This window comes from Pinus tabuliformis, chromosome 6 (assembly GCF_031772625.1).
Source record: "Pinus tabuliformis cultivar Carrire ecotype Pingquan chromosome 6, CPIR1, whole genome shotgun sequence".
NCBI classification, from domain to species: Eukaryota; Viridiplantae; Streptophyta; class Pinopsida; order Pinales; family Pinaceae; genus Pinus; species Pinus tabuliformis.
The window spans coordinates 1,482,083,326-1,482,102,954 of NC_142292.1; the positions used below are offsets into that span (position 1 = coordinate 1,482,083,326).

Consider the following 19,629-nt stretch of genomic DNA (forward strand, 5'->3'; position numbering starts at 1 on the left):
GGTATGGTTAATTGGATGATATTTTGATTGGAAAATCATAAGTACCTTTTGATTGAATTGGACATTTTTTCCTAAGAAAAGATTTGTTGGGTTTTTTCGTGGTTTGGTTTTTCCCAGGATAAATTTTTGTGTCTCTTGTGCATCATTGTTTCACTGTGATCTCTTCTGCCCTATTGTATTTATGGTTGAAATTTTCTGAAGTATTGTTGCTTAATGATTTGGAATGTGCTAAAGATATAAACTGTATCATTGGAAGTAATTATCTAGTAGAAAAATGTGTTTGTCTTAATTGCACCTTAAAAATCAATAGTTATTATTCAAGAATTTTGTAATTGGTGATTACTTTGGTGCTCAATATTTTATAATATGAAAAGTCTATCAAACATCATGCTAGATGATGGTCAAAATTTTAAAACCAAACCCAAAAACCGATCAACCAAAAACACACAAAATATTCAATGCTTAAAGACAAAAATATATATTCATGCGCATCCATATGAATCCAAACCATTCATACACAATTAAGCAAAAGTTCTTATTTATACAACATGTAAGGGTGCACATAACCAAAATAGCACTAAGTGCATTCCATCTCTGAACCAAAAATACATCAACAAATAGGCCCAAGATGGCCTCTAGCATCCAAAAAAAATCACGCTACAACAAATACCTACATATCATCAAAATCTTTGCCTATATTGAGATCTTCTTCATCAATATCACCCTCTAAGCATCAAAATAAGATAGAAAAAGCTTAGAATGTCAAGTCAATATTTTGTTTAAGTGATGGGCGCATTTTTAGTAGGATCTTGGCAGAGGAGTTCAACAAACAATGCCACTAACATCAAGGCACATAAAGGGGTTGGTTCTCTTGATTAAACGTTCGTTCCATACCCTCATACACGACAAAATCCAATGGAAAGTTTGCAATCCCCTCAATCCTAAAAAATTGTTAAGTCTATTGGATTTTGAGTGTTGTTGCCAGGATTGTACAGGCACCGCGACAACGCTCAGGACGGTGTCTATCACTCTGATCTCCACCCACTCCGTTCTAACTATCTCCCAACAGTAGGCTATGGGGGGTAGTCCCTATGGAATGAGGTGAAGGAAAGTAAGTTGAGAAATCAACTTACCTAGGAGATACAGATGAGTGGCCTAGCCACTTGGTTGGAATTAAGCAAGATTATGATTAAATTGGATTTTTTATTATGAGACCAGTGCCTTAGTGGAGTCACAAATTCTTGTTTCTTATGAAATGAAACCAAATGACCGGATGGACACCTGCTGATTGAATGATTAACTAACCTATATGATGTGCAAATTTCAACAATATACCAAGATGACAAGATACTCAAGATGTCAAATGCCAACAGTAGTCAATCAAGATGTTGACCACAGATTTATGATAGTGTATATCAGCAATAAATATTCAGAAAATTCAGACTTGATCAATGTTATAACAACAATAATAAAATGCTAAACCAGCAATGCTTATGCTTGCCCAAGATCACAAAAATATGCCAACTTAGAAAATATGTATGTTAGCTTTCTCAAAATATATCTTTTAGTAAAATTTCAGATCTGAAGTATAATTTGAAGCAGTAAGTTAATCCACAGATCAACAAATAGTGATGTCAGCGCCAATGCCAAAAAATGCCTAAAAATAGTAAAAATTGTCAAACTTGAAAAAAATCAATTTTTATGATTTCTTTTAGGGCTTGATTAAGAAAATTTCAGATCTGATATACTTATTTTAGCAGTGAAACAGTGACAGATCAACAAGATAAAATTGCCAAAAATAGATAACCAATATTTTCAGAAATGGGAAAATACACTAAAACTTGAAAATTTCCAATTTGAGGGCTTTAGGAGAGTTTGATTCAACAATTTTCAGAACTGATAAGTTTATGACAGCAGTATATTAATGACAAATCAACAAACTGAAAATACTACAGATAATCCCCACAATGTTTAAAAATAGTAAGTTTGTCAAAAAAATTGAAAATTCATATTTTTTAGACTTTAATTAGGATGTGATTCAGAAATGTTCAGATCTGATTTTTACAGTTATGCAGAAATTTCCAGCAAACTAAAATGTCAGATCTAGGTCAAATTAGAGATGCCCAAGTGGCAAAAATTTGTGAAAACGAAGATTTTGCAATTCTAAACAATTTTGACCATACAGAATTTGATTTTAGGGCCTAATTATTTGTGATTTAGCTGTTATAATGAAACTGAAGCAAAATGAGGGTTTCGAGGTCAAACCCTAGGCCCAAGGCCTTGAAGATCCCACTGTTGAAAATCGTTGAAATTTTGGGATTACCTTGCCACTTGCTAAATATGAATTTTGAGACCTTAATCCTGCAAAACCGTCAAGTATTTAGCCTTAAAACTTCATATTAGGGTTTCGGGTCAATTTTGGGGCAAAAGAGGCCAAGAATTGGAGAACAAGGCTAAGGAAAGCCAATTTGTGGGGATAAACGGGCTGAAATGATAGATCGGAGGCTGAAATGGCAAAAGGAGGCCAAAAATTGAAAACTCATCTTGTAAATTTCCAGATCTGAATTTTGCCGTCAAATCTTCAGTAAATGGCCTTGCAAAATTGTCTACAGACTAGATCTTACCCTCAAGGGCCTAGATCTAGCTCTTCTCTCACTTGATCACTTGATCCAACCTACAAAAAATGAAAATAAAAACACTTGAACCCCAAATATATACAAAATAGATCTAACACCCCAACCCCAATTAGAAAAAATAAATTACAATTACAATTTACAATTTAATTTACAAAAAATACATGGGTTTTTAAATGGATTTTGAGAAAATAAAATTTTCAATATTTTTTACTTGAAAGAATGACTAAAATACTTCAAAAAAATTAATGATTCACTATAACACAAGCAAAGATTAAATCTGCCATATAAAAACCTAGAAATCGAGTGATAATGATTCTTGCCAAAGTTTGTGAACTTGGAGGCCACGGACTGAAGTCCCTGCAAACACTATGTATTTATCTCAAAATATAATCTATTAGATCACATGTGGGAATCAAACCACCTAAAATTAACCCAAAACTATCAATAGTATGATTTTATCTCCATCTAATGAAAAAACAGATCTTACCAATATTCATTACAACATAGAGATGCCTGTAATCAGCACATACCAAAAATCAATAAGCAAAAACACCTTGAATTGCACCCCAAAGTCTTTTATTATGATAGAAAAAATAGTCCCCAACAGGACAATAGTTTACACAATGCTTTAGCAGCAATTCTAGTCAGAGATCAAGATGACTAGAGACTCAAATGACTCTCCAATGTATAGATAAATCCTCCAAATGGAAAAATAATGGCTAGTTTCTTTGATCCTTATCAAAATAATTTTGGTCGTTGATAAATACTTCAAGATCTTTCAACCTTGGCCCTTGGTTTCTTATTTTTGAGGAATTTTCGAATTTATCATTTAATTCCATTTTAATTAGCTCAAAATTAGTTATTTAGAGCTAATTTCCTCAAAAAATTGACTTTTATTTAACCACCAAGGTCCAAGGGCCAAATTTTCTTGAAAAAATCAATATTCCCTTGATGGAGGACCTTTAAAAATTGATTCTTTCAAGACCCACGAATTTTTTCATTTGTCGAACATATTTTCCTGAACATTTTAATTTTGACTCTAATTAATTAATTTTTTAGCTTAGAATTTAATTTTATTTTGCCAGAAAAATTAATTAATTTACACATGAAGAGATTAATTATTTTTCAAACCCTCTATTACATATAATTTTTCTTTTAAAGACTCAAAGAGGAAATACACATTTGTCTTAAACCCTTAAGACACAAAACCCATCTGTGACTCAATATGATCTAATAAACCAAGTGATTTGTAATAAAATAATTTAGCCAATTAGCTTAAATTATTCCCAAACTACTTTTACATTAGAGCTGACTAGAACACTACGACTCACCTAATAATTCAACAATAAATTTCACCATAGATTTGGGGGTTTAAGTTGGAGGGAAAAAACTCTTCTGATTAGCTGTGTCAAAAAACACAGATAATCAGTGAGGTTAAAAAACCCCCTAGGATGGAATCTGTCATTAAATTATAGGCTTACCTAGGTCATTACATAGACTAATGGTTTTACTATGATCATTTACAATATATAACTTGTAGAATGGGATGAATATGACACAGGGACTTCTAATATGTGATCCGATCCTTGTTGAAAAATTGGCACTTCCGCTTCCTTGAAACTTCGACAATTTGAGTGCAATAGGATCTAAAATTCTACTTTCTTCATATCAAATCCAATGAATTCGGAACTACTCTCAAACATCCTAAGAAATGTTACATAAAATAAATGCATTGACACATAAATATGAAAAGAGAATTAATATATAAGATGTGTAATATCATGTCTAGTGCTACATCACACATAACAGTGAATCATATACCGAATACTAAGTCCTGAGAATATCAACAAAAAATATAGTAATGTATCTCATATCATGACTCATAATGTCATATACAATGAAATGAACCAAATAACTAATACTATTGATTTCCTCAGCCCCTCTTGCGAGAAAATGTAACAACTTTCCTTCTAGATGAAGAAGGCGGTGGGGCTGGCAGTGGATTCTGTTGTGCTCTAGAAGTTGAAGAACTAAGAGTTATAAAAGGTAGACCACGTCGTCTACTGGTGACAGGGGTAGGTGGTGTCACCTCCTCCTCCTGTTGCTCCTCCTCCTCCTCCTCTGCCTCCTCCTCTACCCCCACCACTACCTCCTACTCTAACCAATCAGGGGTCGACTCCATGATAGACCTATCGGCCTCAACCCTCCATGTAGCAATGGTGTCAATCTCATCCAATGAGATGGCCTCCACATCAGGTGTCCCCTCAAGTTGCCTCACCCACAATCGAAGATTGTAGTAGATGTAAACCATATCATTAAGTCGTTGGGACTCCAACCTGTACAAGGGTCATAAATTAATATATTATAAATTGTAAATTATAAATTCAAAAAATTATTATTTAATGAATTCAAAAAATTAATTGGAATATTTTAACTTGTTGCGCTTCTCGGTGCGTATTTTTTCAAATACACTCCAGTTGCACTCGCATCCCGAGGAGCTGTATGTTTGACTGAGCACTCGAATGGCAAGCCTTTAGAGATTGGGTACTCTGCCACCATAGCTTCTCCACCATGCATCTAAGACAAATAAGATAAACATAAGAAAAAAATGAAATTTGAAAATTGAAGCAAGGTATGAACTCGAAGAGAATGAATTTTGAAACAAACTAAAGCTTACCTAGCATTTTAATCTTCTTATCCACAATAGCCATGTCAAAGCTAAAAGTGTCACCTGCCATCTTGTATATCTCCATTTCTTTCGAGATTTCTGCACGTTTTGCTAGAGATGGCACCATCTTCTGAACACAAGTGAAGAATCCATCCATGACCTCAACATCAAATACGAAACCGCAGGAGTAAGAAAATGCGGGGTTCAGGTAGATCATTGTAACATGAATAGGACGATGGAGTGTATTGTTCTATTGTTCATCAATCACTTCCCACATGAGTTGTTGTTTCTCAAACCCCTCATCCCCCTTATCATCATAGTAGTTGCGAATGGATTCTTTGACCCTATCCATGGCCTCATACAAGTAGCCCATTGCGGGCTTGTCTCCATCAACTAATCGAATAACTTTTACCAAAGGTTCAATAATGCTACACACCTCCTGCGCTCCTGCCCAGAGGCTTTCCTGGTATGAAACTAAACTGCATATAGCCTCTCCCTCTGGTTTGCGGATATATGACAAAGCATGCCACTCCTCTGAAAGAAACACTCTCTTCACATCCCAGATAGAATTCAGAAGGGATTGACGAGACATGAAACTAGTGGCAAACCGTGTAATGGCAGGGTGCACCAACTCCTTGTTCTTGGTGAATGTTCTCATCAAATGAAGCACAAATGTATGATTATATATAAATTTTTTGTAATGTTTTTTATGATTCAACAATATCCTTGACAAATGCTCGCATCCCGAGGAGCTACATGTTTGACTGAGCACTCGAATGGCAAACCTTTAGAGATTGGGTACTCTGCCACCATAGCTTCTCCACCATGCCTCTACAACAAATAAGATAAACATAAGAAAAACATGAAATTTGAAAGTTGAAGCAAAGTATGAACTTGAAGAGACAATGAATTTTGAAACAAACTAAAGCTTCATTGGCATTTTAGTCTTATTATCCACAATAGCCATGTCAAAGCTAAAAGTGTCACCTGCCATCTTGTATATCTCCATTTCTTTGGAGATTTCTGCACGTTCTGCTGGAGATGGCACCATCTTCTGAACATAAGTGAAGAATCCATCCATGATCTCAACATCAAATAAGAAACCACATGAGTAAGAAAATGTAGGGTTCAGGTAGATCTTTGTAGCATGAATAGGACAATGGAGTGTATTGTTCCATCGTTCATCAATCACTTCCCACATGAGTTGTTGTTTCTCAATCCCCTCATCCCCCTTATCATCATAGTAGTTACGAATGGATTCTTTGACCTTATCCATGGCCTCATACAAGTAGCCCATTGCAGGCTTGTCTCCATCAACTAACCGAATAACCTTTACCAAAGGTTCAATAATGCTACACACCTCCTGCGCTCTTGCCCAGAAGCTTTCTTGGTATGAAACTAACCTGCATATGGCCTCTCCCTCTGGTTTGTGGATATATGACAAAGCATGCCACTCCTCTGAAAGAAACACTCTCTTCACATCCCAGATAGAATTCAGGAGGGATTGACAAGACATGAAACTAGTGGCGAACTGTGTAATGGCAGGGTGCACCAACTCCTTGTTCTTGGTGAATGTTCTCATCAAATGAAGCACAAATGCATGATTATATATAAAATTTTTGTAATACTTTCTATGATTCAACAATATCCTTGACAAATGCTCGCATCCCGAGGAGCTACATGTTTGACTGAACACTCGAATGGCAAGCATTTAGAGATTGGGTACTCTGCCACCATAGCTTCTCCACCATGCATCTACGACAAATAAGATAAACATAAGAAAAAAATGAAATTTGAATGTTGAAGCAAAGTTTGAACTTGAAGAGACAATGAATTTTGAAACAAACTAAAGCTTACCTAGCATTTTAGTCTTCTTATCCACAATAGCCATGTCAAAGCTAAAAGTGTCACCTGCCATCTTGTATATCTCCATTTCTTTTGAGATTTTTGCATGTTCTACTGGAGATGGCACCATCTTCTGAACACAAGTGAAGAATCCATCCATGACCTCAACATTAAATAAGAAACCACAGGAGTAAGAAAATGCAGGGTTCAGGTAGATCCTTGTAGCATGAATAGGACGATGGAGTGTGTTGTTCCATCGTTCATCAATCACTTCCCACATGAGTTGTTGTTTCTCAAACCCCTCATCCCCCTTATCATCATAGTAGTTGCGAATGGATTCTTTGACCCTATCCATGGCCTCATACAAGTAGCCCATTGCGGACTTGGCTCCATCAACTAATTGAATAACCTTTACCAAAGGTTCAATAATGCTACACAACTCCTACGCTCCTGCCCAGAAGCTTTCCTGGTATGAAACTAACCTGCATATGGCCTCTCCCTTTGGTTCGCGGATATATGACAAAGCATGCCACTCCTCTGAAAGAAACACTCTTTTCACATCCCAGATAGAATTTAGGAGGGATTAAAGAGACATGAAACTAGTGGCAAACCGTGTAATGGCAGGGTGCACCAACTCCTTGTTCTTGGTGAATGTTCTCGTCAAATGAAGCACAAATACATGATTATATATAAATTTTTTGTAATGTTTTTTATGATTCAACAATATCCTTGACAAAAGGAATTTTTCCTGTCTTCCAACATCAAATCAATGCAACGTGCAGCACAAGGTGTCCAAAATAAGTTAGGATGCCTTTCCCTAAGCCTCTTGCCCGCAGCAACATAATTTGTAGCATTATCTATTATGACCTGGACAACATGATGTGGACCCATCTCTTGAATGAACACGTCCAACAAATCACATAATAACTATGCATCTTTAATATGTGCAGATGCATCAACAGATTTCATAAACATTGGCCCCTTGGGACAATTAACCAAGAAGTTAATAAGGCTTCTACCCTTTTGATTGGTTCAACCATCTGACATCACAATGCATCCTATGTGTGCCTATGATGCCCTAAACTCCTCTAATCTCTTAGTATAGTCAACCTTTTCATTATGAAGAATGTGCTCTCTAAAGTCATCATATGACGGGGCTTTGTACCCTGGGCCAACAATAGCAATAGCATCAATCGTGGGTGGAAAAATGGATTGTTCATGGCAATGTTGAAAGGAATATCACTCCAAAGAAGAAACTTGCCCAACAACTTGTCAACTTCTTCCTTCTCCCCTTTTTTAAGATCTGATGTGATAGATGGTTGTGCACCAGGTGTGGTTCTAGAAACAAAAAATGATGAGGTAGCTATGGGGTTTGATTTAGATGTTGATGGTAAAGAAGACCCAGTATCAATCTCACGGTCACCTCCCAATCCCACCACTCCACCCCCTACCATTTGACTCTTCATAGCTGCCTTGGACAGTTTGGTTGTCCCTATTTCTTCTAATGATTTGAGGGCTCTTCAGATGATTTCTGGATTTATATTTGAACAAAGCCCTACCTCATGTCCAGGAATTTGTGCAAGGCGGAACTTCAATCTGTATACCCCCCCTGTCATATGATGCCCACATAACTTGCAAGTCAAATTTGATTTGTCAAACCCTCCATCAGGTTCACCAAATTCCCACAGAAGGTCCAATTTCCTTGGCATGTTTGTAACTTTGTAGAATCTTGAGTTTTAATGTAAGATTGCAATTTGAAGTTTAAACCTAAGACACAAAACGAATTGCAAGTTAAACAAATGAAATTAAAATTTACATACAACATTTTGAATTTTTTACAACAAAAAAAACCTCAACTCAATGCAACAATAATGGCCCAAAAAACACATTCAAACCCAAGAAAAAATCATGAAAAAACTAGGGCACAAGAAGAAATTAAACAAATAAAACTAACAATCAAGATTTTGCATTTTTGACCAAAAAAACACTTCACTAAATGCAACAAAAAAAACACACTCAAATCCAAGAAAAAAATGATGGAAAATATATTGGTGATAGAAACCCAAGGACAAACAAGAAAATAACAAAAAAATAGGGCCAAGTTTGATGTCCATACCTAAAAACCACGCCCTACTAAAGAAACTTGGTCCAAACTTGAAATTTTTTTGCTTGGGATGTTGAATTCCTTCACTTTTCTCCTCTTTTTCCCTTGTAGATGAGTTCCCCTCCTCCTTAGCTCTGACCTCTGCTCTCTGTCTGCAAAATGAGAGGGAAAAGAACCAAAATTTAGTTCTAAAATCGCTTTGCCACGCAGCCCAACAATTATTTCTCATCGACTCGCTTATCGGACGATTTTAGCAACATCACGAAAAAATCGCGATGTTCGCAACACTGATCCTAAGTCAATTAATGGTAATGTTAAAAATTTAAGTAAAAGGATGAAAATGAAAGATAAAAGAGAATGGTCAAATACTAGGCTTCCCCAGTGATAAATCATTGCTTTAAAAGAAAAAAATGCGTTCAAAGGGTCCTTGACAGCATTGTAGAAAACCATACCGAACCAGCCAAAAACGGTTTGGTTCACCAATCAGAAATGGTTTTTCCCTCCAAACGATTGGACCCTCTGGTTCTGACCAGTCCAATCCGGTTCTGACAACATTATATATATATATATATAAGTTGCACTGAAACAGATATGGGAACAAATACGGATATGGGGTTTGAAACGGATACGAAAAATTTTCAAAAAATCAAAATACGATACAGCAAGGAAACGACATATATATATATATATATATATATATATATATATATATTTCATTTATCATTCATCTTTTAGAATCTATAATCTATATCTAAAAATACATAATCATCCTTAGTGATTATTGTAACATTCAACATATTATCATCATCATTAGTAATGTAATCAGAAGTGCTACAGCGTTTGTGCTTTCGGGTCCAACTCCTTCAACGAACGTGTCATGCACGACAGATGATATCTATCTTCCTTGCATGGCAATTAAAAGGCCCATGGGATCATTGGGATATTCCATCAAGACCTATTTGAACATGTCAATCTTCTCAACGTCAGCTTGGTCTCTTGACTATATGCAAGCAAAAGATTGGCTAGAGAAGATTTGTTATATTGGAGGGATTTATGAAATCAAGAGAAAAATCAATGACAATTAACAAAACCTTAACCTAACTGAAAATTAATCGCTCAAATAAATCTCTTTATGAAGACATTCATCAAACCCTTTTATTTGCATTTTTGAACATCTATCTTTTTCTTAGTAAGAATGCTTGATAAATATTTGGAGTGTCGTTGTTCTAAACATTTAGAAGAGACGTTGTGAGGTTGTGTTTATAGTGAGTTTATTTGCAAATCTGATTTCTTCATTTTTATTATTTATTTATGGCTATACAAATTTTCACACTGTTAAACATTTTAAGGGTGGATTCCGATCATGATTTTCGTGGCTCTGTTTCCGGAAATCCGGAAACGGGTCCAAAAAAATTTAAATCCCTTGGAAACGTATCCAATTCCAAATCTGAAGTTTCCAATTTTTTGAAACAGTACAAAAACATTTTTACAGTGTTTTGGACAAGAATCGTATCCGTTTCCGTATCGGAAACAGGTATCTGCGTTTCCGGCAAATTCTTCAAGCATTTCCGGTAACTTAGATATATTCTATTGTTAGTAAACTTAGAAAAACTCATTAAGATCAATCAGCTATCCTTTTAAGCATACAAAATAAATGATTAGCATGCTTCCTTATAAAATATTACCTGGGGCTAACCATTGAGATGAACATTTTCTGTTAGAACAATCTGGCATTGGTGCCAACCATAAAATATTTCGTAGATTCATGCTGCTGTCATATGCCACAAAGGAGCCTGAAAGGCAGTGAAATATCCAATTGATTACAAATAATAGATCTCAACAAAAGAATAATACAAAAGACCATCGAAACTCATTGATAAATAAAGCAAGTAAAAAGAAGATTTGCATTGACATTCTCAAAGTTCAAAATTAAGCAAAGTCCAGTTAACTACGTATCATATTTTGACAGAACAATTTTTAGCCATAAAAATAAATGCGAAACAAAATCACTATGCATATGGAACAGAAAAGGTAGAGTACTTCATTCTAATTCAATCTTGAACAACTTCAATCTAAGCAAACCAAATAATTAATCGCCTAACTGTAACCACTAAAATTAGCGTAAAAGAAATCCAACGTAAGTATTTTTCCTTCGTATAAATTGACTATACCTGTTTGGCAGTAGCCAAGATGAAATGGAAAAGTTTCTTTGTTGTATGCTGGGTATTCTTTGGCATGAAACCTAAATTTTAATGCACATTGAAAATACATTAGAAATTGAGAAATAATAGTTAAGTGCTGACACCAAGTGAAGTCCTCAGAAATATCAAAACATTCATGTCAACATGGTTTATTATTCTGCAAAGTCATGCATTAACTACCATAAAACCACCCTTAGTCTTATACAAACACATTTGAAACTTGAACAGGGTAGGCTCATAGAGAATTCCATGTCATCTGTGGTGCTTCTTTCCAGTCAATCCATAATCATGACAATGATAAATGATAAAACCTACTTCTATCTATTGCAGTTACTATTAGAGATTTCTTCTGCAAGATCAATTCATGTGCAGATTGATCAAGTCACAAATGGACAAGTGCATGTGCAACTCAAACACCCCATTCTCGCTTTCCTTCAAGACTCGTAACTATTAAAAAGATATTATATGAGAAAACGTAGCAAAGTAAAAATATCCTAACCATATGGCATTAGTTGAAAACGTAAGTCTGTCAAAATATTAAGCAACGACAGTAGAAAATACACACTGACAATATCAAACAAGAATTGCTGCCACCTTACAACCATTAAATCAAGTGATAACAGTCGACAAACATTCTGAGACAATGCTATAGACATTCATTTGCAGAATCAAACGACAAAGATGATATGTAGGGAATGGGCAGTCCTTATTGACAGCCATTTATATTGCAAGATTTCTAATCCAAAGGAGAGTTACCTACATCTTTATGAAACCTTCCCTAATAAAGTTTGCTAGAACTGTGATGGAAGCAAGCACATATCCTAATCAAGCCTTCCCTAGAAATTGATCAACAAGAAATTGATCAAACAAACCAGCCTTTTACAAAAGTTACCAAAAGCATATGTGTAGAAGTAGAAGCTGAAGGTGCAAATTGGGTGAATATTGGAATTTTCAAAAATACATGAACATTCAATGCATCCATAATCTAAATTATAGAAGTTAAAGATTGAAAATATAAGTCAACAAATTAGAAATAATATAATAGACTTATCGAAGCACCTTTTATGATTCTTTAAGAGCATAGAGCTAATTTGAGATGTACTACCTTTTCTCTCTCTTTTCTTTCCAATGCGGGGTGGCTGGGTTTGAGGATGTTGGTTTGCAGTTTCCAAAGTAAAAGTCATCAAATTTCATGCAAAGGCAATAGGATCTATCCTGCGATTTATGTCTAGTCCATGTCCCTAACAATAATATCAATCTATAAATGGTAAGAAAGAGTTCCTAAGACGATCCCAAAAGAATCTGAGGTTTGGATCAGGGTTCAGCCTGTATCATGAAGGAAATAGGAGCATTACCAGTTGGAGGATACGATTCTCCACATGCGCGATACATCTAAAGAATGGTTATAGGATTGCTTATGGTATGGGATATAATCTTGCATAGAGCAGCACATGTTTCTATTTCTTTTTTGGAGCTTCCCTCGTGTAAACACACGTATTTCTATTTCTTTTCTAGAGCTTCCCTCTTGTGTTTACTTCTTTATAATCTTTATCTTCATTTTAGGTGCTTTTGTGACTAAAACTTGTTTTTGGCACTCCCACATTACCATTATGACTTGTAGTACTTTCTAGTCTCGTTGACCTATTTTAGCCATTTGTGGACATTAATATGATATCTCTCTTTCTTTCTATCATCTATGATTTGTGGCTTTTTCATATATACACAGTTGCATGCAAAACTTCACTATTCAATATATTAAGAGTATGTAGTAAAATCGTGTATTGTCTATGCAATCTACAACATTTTGTAAAAGCGATATACCAAACTCCTAGGACCCACCCAAAGTAACTAATTCAAGGGTTAGCTTTATGGCTCAATTATTTTGTATGGCTGTTACTTGTAGCCATGAGAATCCACAAAGTAATGACCTGTGCCACCATGTTCAACAATTTTATCCCTAAGAAACAAAAATTGGCAAATTTTATGATGTAGTGATTAGATTTTATCATGTTTGACAATTTGAATCAAATCAAGTTTGAATTTATTTAGTTAGTGGAATGCTTGGGATGCACAATGCCACATGGCAAGCCAAGGAGGGGGAGGATAAATTTGAATTCATTCATGACAATCGAAATGTATTTAATAAAAAACGTACTTTATGAATTAAAAATAAATTTTAAATAGAAATCAAAATTAAACATTAAATTTAATAAATCTTATTTATATATTTTAATAATTTCATAGAATTTTATCATATATGTTTTTAAATTTTGGAAATTTTGAATTACGTATTCTCATGAAATTAATCATAAATTTTATCACATCCTTTTGCACTAGCATTTTTTTTCTAAATTCTAACATGAACATGAACCAAGTGACTTTAGTAATGGCTGTCAATTAGACCCATTAAAATAAGTTTTAACGGCTACCCACACCAAATTGTAGCAGAAAACTAGCTTCACATAGTGCAAAGTCAAATGGAAGAGTCTTTTGGCAATGAAGACTATAAGAGAATCTGATTCAAAATCTCACTTTCCTTTGAGGATGATTAATAAACTAGAACGAATTTTAACGAGGGACTGCGCTTTGTTGCCTACGCGATACCTAATTTTTTTCACAGCCTTGGCCTCTAGCCACAGCCATGGCCCCTCCAGAGCCTCCTCTGGTAGGGGTTCACCTTCTTGCATCTCCTCATTCGGCTCAGCAGCCTCCAAAAGAGTCAGCCTCAACCTTCGCTTCCTTGATCTCTTCTCTTGGTCCCCCTCGATCAAGACCATCTATTTCCAAATTTGTTAAGAAGCTAGATGATATACCAATAATCGTTTTACCCCCCTCTTTGCCTCATCGTGCAGCGCTCTTTCTTTCAGAACGAGGTTTGGTGGGTCAGTTTACAGGCCTCTGGCCTTCTCCTCATTCGGTGCATAAATGTGTTGAGCAGAACTAATCAAACTCAATCAATGGGAAGATCTCCATTAGTTTCTATGGAAGAGGATATTTCACATTCCACTTCGAAACTAAAGAAGACAGAGATCTGATATTCCGGAACGAGCCATATTTCATGGACACAAGGGGACATTATCTAAACAGGTGGACGCTAGACTTTGACCCTGCGCTAGATATCCCAAGTGTTGTTCCAGCTTGGGTTCGCCTCCCCAACCTCCCCCTCCACTGTTGGGGAGATGAATCGGTAAAAGCAATAAGAAACTCGGTGGGAAAATATATACAAGCGAACCAAGGAGAATATGCATGCCTACGCAAGGATCTGCTTGGAAGTCGACTTGGGAAAAGGCCTCCCGGAAGCCGTAAAGATCAACGCCGATAGCTGGATGCACATTTAGCAACTGGACTATGAACAAATCCCGTTTAAATGCAAGGTATGTCACGAGTACAGTCATTTTGCTAATAGATGTCCAAAAAACCAAAAAATTGATGAAGTAGAAGCCCAAGAAACAAAATGGGAACCAGTAAAAAAAAAAAAGACAACAAACAAGTCAACCACTCAGTAAGCTCCATCCCAATCAGCTCCTCTGAATCCCCCCCTCCCTATCAGCCATTCCCCAACCTCCTCTCCATGACTCCAACCCCTTTGGGCCCCTCGACCCTTCCTTCGATCCTCCTTTGGCCCTTAATGAACCTATACTCCCCTCCACCTCTCCCCCTTCTTCCCCCCTTGGCCCATCGTCCCTCTCCCCCTTCTCCCACTCCTTCCCAAACATTGCCCCCAGTCCCCCCCTCCATCCTTTGAAAGAATTCTCACCAGGAACCAGTCTAAAGATTCCCTCTCCTCTTTAGACCTCCATAAAAGACAAGGAAGGAAGACCAACAAGGAATTAAGAGATGAAGTAGCAGCAAAGGAAATGGTAATGGGAACTCAACAACCAATGGATTCTTTCCTTGAAAAAAGCAAGGGCAATAACGAGAAAAATCACCACCCTAATCGAGGGAAAGGTCCCTCTGCTCCAAACCAAAATAAATAATGAATTTGCTCTCCTAGAATTGCAGAGGAATGGGACACTCTTCTAAACTCAATACAGCCAAAGATATCTTATCAACTGAGAAACCAAACATATTTATGATCCAAGAGACCAAAATAAATGAACAAGAAATGGGGAAAATTATCCAAAACATAAGGAATTATGATGGAATAGCTCTCCAAGTAACAGGGGCATCTGGAGGAATCTACACAATATGGAGAAAGGACATCTAGGAATTACAACATTAACAAAAAGACCAACACTGGATCAAAAGAGAATTAGGAGATTGTAAATGAAGAGCAAATTTGTCTTTTCAACATTTATGCCCCAAATCACTATAGAGAGAAAGAATTATGCTGGAACTCCCTCAAAGACATATTTCTTCAGGACCAGAACAAGAGCATCATCGTTGGAGGCGATCTAAACCTGGTTATGAAAGCTGAAGAGAAATTTGGAGGCACTTTCCATGTTGACCCATCTCGGGATTCACTTGAAAGTATTATAGAAAGTCATAATCTTCTGGACATCCCTTCAAATAACTGGAAATACACGTGGAATAACAAAAGGATAGGCCAAAGCAACATTAAAGAAAGGTTGGACCGGATTTTAATTCAAGACAGCGCTATAGCTAAATTCAATTCAGTGACATCAAAAATCATCCACTCTTCTGCCTCCGATCACAAACCGGTGGTAATCAGTGTAGGGATCTTAGGAAACCTGGGGCCTCTCCCATTCCGTTTTTGCCCATCATGGAATAGCGAAGAAGCAGCAAAACAAATAATAGCAAAAGCTTGGTCATAGAAAATTATTGGTTCCCTAAACTTCATTTGGGAAACAACATTAAAAATTGTGAAAAACGAATTAAAAGTTTGGGCCAAGATCAATCACAATGAATCACAAAACAGGAAAAAATAATTGCAAAAAGAAATGGATTCAATCCAGAAAAAGAGAGAATGCATGGAAGAAACAAAAGAGAGTCAACTTAAGGAAAAAGAATTATATTGGGAAATCTACAGAAAGGAGGAAGAGGAATGGAGGCTCAAATCCAGGAGTCTCTAGATACAAGTTGGGGACAAAAACACAGTTTTCTTCCACAATACAACAAAGATGAGAAGAATAATAAATCAGATCGACACTCTAAAAGGTGAAGGAGAACATGAAATTAAAGAGCAAGAAGCTTTGAAAAAAGAAGCATACATCCATTTCAAAAACCTTCTAACAGTTGATCCAACAATTCCTGATTTTGAGAACTTCATAAAGCACATCCCAAAAAAGATAAATGGAGAAATAAACTCAGATCTTTTGAAAGAGGTCGAAGAAAGTGAGATCCAAACTGTTGTTTGGAGTCTCCAACCTAACAAAGCTCCCAGTCCATATGGGTTCTCAATAGCTTTCTACCATTTCAACTAGGCCATCATTAAAAAAGATCTTATACGAATGATTAGAAATGTCATCTAGAAAAAGAGGATAAGTGGATACACAAACTTGACATTCGTAGCCCTCGTTCCAAAAGAACCAAAGCCCTCGTTCCAAAAGAACCAAAGCCCTCATCCTTCAATTGATTTCGGCCCATCTCCTTGTGCAACTCCTCATATAAAATCATCACCAAAATCCTTGCTAACCGCCTAAAACCTATCCTCCCCAATCTTATCTCAAAACATCAAGGCAGATTTGTGCCCAACAGACAGATCATGGACAATACCATGATTGTTCAAGAAGCATTGCACTCAAGTTTAGCAAGAAATGAGTAGGGCATCATCATAAAACTTGACATGGCAAATGCCTTTGATAGAGTTAATCTATCTTTTCTAGCAGTTGTTCTTAAAAAGTTTGGCTTCTCTAAGGAATTTATAGAAATCATAAAAGTTTGCATTGTCGGTCCATGGATATCATCCCTCATCAATGGAAGACCGAGTGAATATTTTCAAAGCTCTCGAGGACTGAGACAAGGTTTCCCTTTGTCTCCTTTCCTCTATATTTTATTTGCAGATTCATTGAGTAGACATCTTGAAAACTGCAGAATAGATCGTACCTTAACTGGTCTATCTATAAGCTTTGGAATCAAAAGCATAAATCACTCTCTCTTTGCAGATGACACCCTCCTAATGGGAGGGGCATCTTGCATAGTCGCTCAAAGGTTCAAAAAAGTCCTAGATAGTTTCATGGAAGTTTCAGGAGGTCTTCTTAACAATAAAAAATGCATAATTTATGGATGGAATGCACCATCCTGAACCCTTCAAAGAATTGCACAAATTTTGGAGATCCCCCTTTAGGTTCGATGGAGCCACTTTTTATATCTAGGTTTACCTGTATCAAAAGAAAATCTGAAATTAGAATTATGGACCAAATACATTGAGAAAATGAAAAAAAAAAGATCCAAAATTGGGGAATGATTTGGTTAAATCTAGCAGGCAGAGTAATCCTAATCAAATCAATGTTGACAGCTCTACCTAATTATCAATTTGCAGCAATCTTAGCTCTGGCAAGTATCCACAAACAAATAGAGCTAATCATAAGGAGTTTCATGTGGCAAGGAGGAAAATCAGAAACAAAAAAGTTCAGCCTTGTAAAATGGGATCAAGTAACTTCACCCTATGAGAAAGGAGGACTTTAAATCAGACTTCCAAGATTTATGAATCTGGCCCTTGGAGCTAAAATTGCCTGGAGACTTATTACTGGGGACAACTGCTGGTGGAAGCAAGTTCTGGAATCCAAATATTTAAACCACTCTCGCTTCTCCCTCCTCTCAGAAAGAACTCCAATCAAGCCTTGTACCCAAATGTGGAAGCTTATCAAAAAGGTCCTTCCCCTCCTCAAGAAAAACACCTCAAGGCTGCCAGGGAATGGTCGTGAGATAAATGTTTGGAATGACAGCATAATGGGAATGCCACCTTTAGCTGACCTCCCAAGAATCCAACGATTAAAAAGGTGGATGAGTAGAAGAGGGCTCACCTCACTTGAGTCAATTTCACAATGGCATCCACATGATAACACTTGGAAAAATTGGAAAGCTCCCAATTTTCCCCAAATACTCAAAAATCAGTGGGAAGCCTTAATTTCACTTCTTAAGGGAGCTGCCCCTATCAATCAAGACACCCAAGATTCCTTCATTTGGGATCCTTCTGGAGTTGATTATACAATGAAGTTAGGATACTTGAAACTCCAACAACAACAAGGGAATCAGGATTGGTCTCCTTGGAAGTCAGTGTGGAAAACTGAAAGCTTACCAAAAGTAAAAATATTTATATGGACTCTCCTAAAAGGGAAAATTCTTATTGCAGACAACTTAGAAAGAAATGAATTTTCGGGCCCTCCTGGTGTCCAATGTGTCACAAGGCTGAAGAGAGCATTCAACATCTCTTTCTTGATTGTACTTTTGCAAAAGAGTGTTGGACCCTGCTAGTAAGCCCCTTGGATCTAGATCTGAACCTCTCTCGATCCTTTAATGAGTTCTTTCTAGCATGGGGAAAAGATTACCAGTATTCTCTAAAAAATAAAAACACCATCAAAAGATATTGGGCCAGCATCCCCTCCTTTCTTTGCTGGCATATTTGGTTTGCTAGGAATCAACAAATCTTCCACAACCACACTCCAGAAATAGGCAAAGTGCTCTCCAAAACATGGGGATTAACATCTGAATTCCTATCAGCCAAAGGAACGAAAGCAATAGAATTTAATCAGCTACAGCAGGAGGAACGAATTTGGATCTCCTATGCAAACAACAGTCCTAATCTGCTAGCCATTCCAAAAAAGAAAGAGATCCATATGAAATGGAAATCAGGCTAAAAGACGAAGAATTCATCCTATAGATGAACGCTCTCAAAAGACCAGTCAAATCTGGGGAAAGCAAGTGCAGGATTGAACAAGGCAGACAAAATTCCATTGCCTTTGAATGGGGGGACTAGGCACAACTTCAAACAATAAGGCCGAAGCTTATGGCCTCCTCTTGGGAGCAAAAATTTTAAGGAAAAGAAACATTTTGAATCCAATTATCTTGGGAGATTCAGTTATTCTTATTCAAGCCATGGTCAAGAAGACCGACCCAAAATACGCAGCATTAAGCCAAATAACAAAGAGGATCAGGCACCATCTAATCAATTTGGGACAGGTCACATTCATGCACATTCTAAGGGAAAATAATAAACAAGCAGATATCCAAACAAACAAGGTTGTGGCACGGCCTCCTAGAGAAGTATGCGTT

General features: G+C 36.6%; 1 protein-coding gene across 1 annotated transcript in view; it reads right to left on the bottom strand.

Annotated features, from left to right (window-relative positions):
* LOC149264230 (T-box protein) overlaps nucleotides 1-19,629 on the bottom strand; it is a 177,430-nt gene that overhangs the window by 24,513 nt on the left and 133,288 nt on the right. Inside the window, exons 4-5 of the mRNA XM_089427807.1 lie at nucleotides 11,425-11,495; nucleotides 10,939-11,046 (exon numbers count right to left, since the gene is read on the bottom strand). Coding sequence (XP_089283933.1) covers nucleotides 10,939-11,046; nucleotides 11,425-11,495 — 179 coding nt within the window. The remainder of the gene's footprint in view (nucleotides 1-10,938; nucleotides 11,047-11,424; nucleotides 11,496-19,629) is intronic.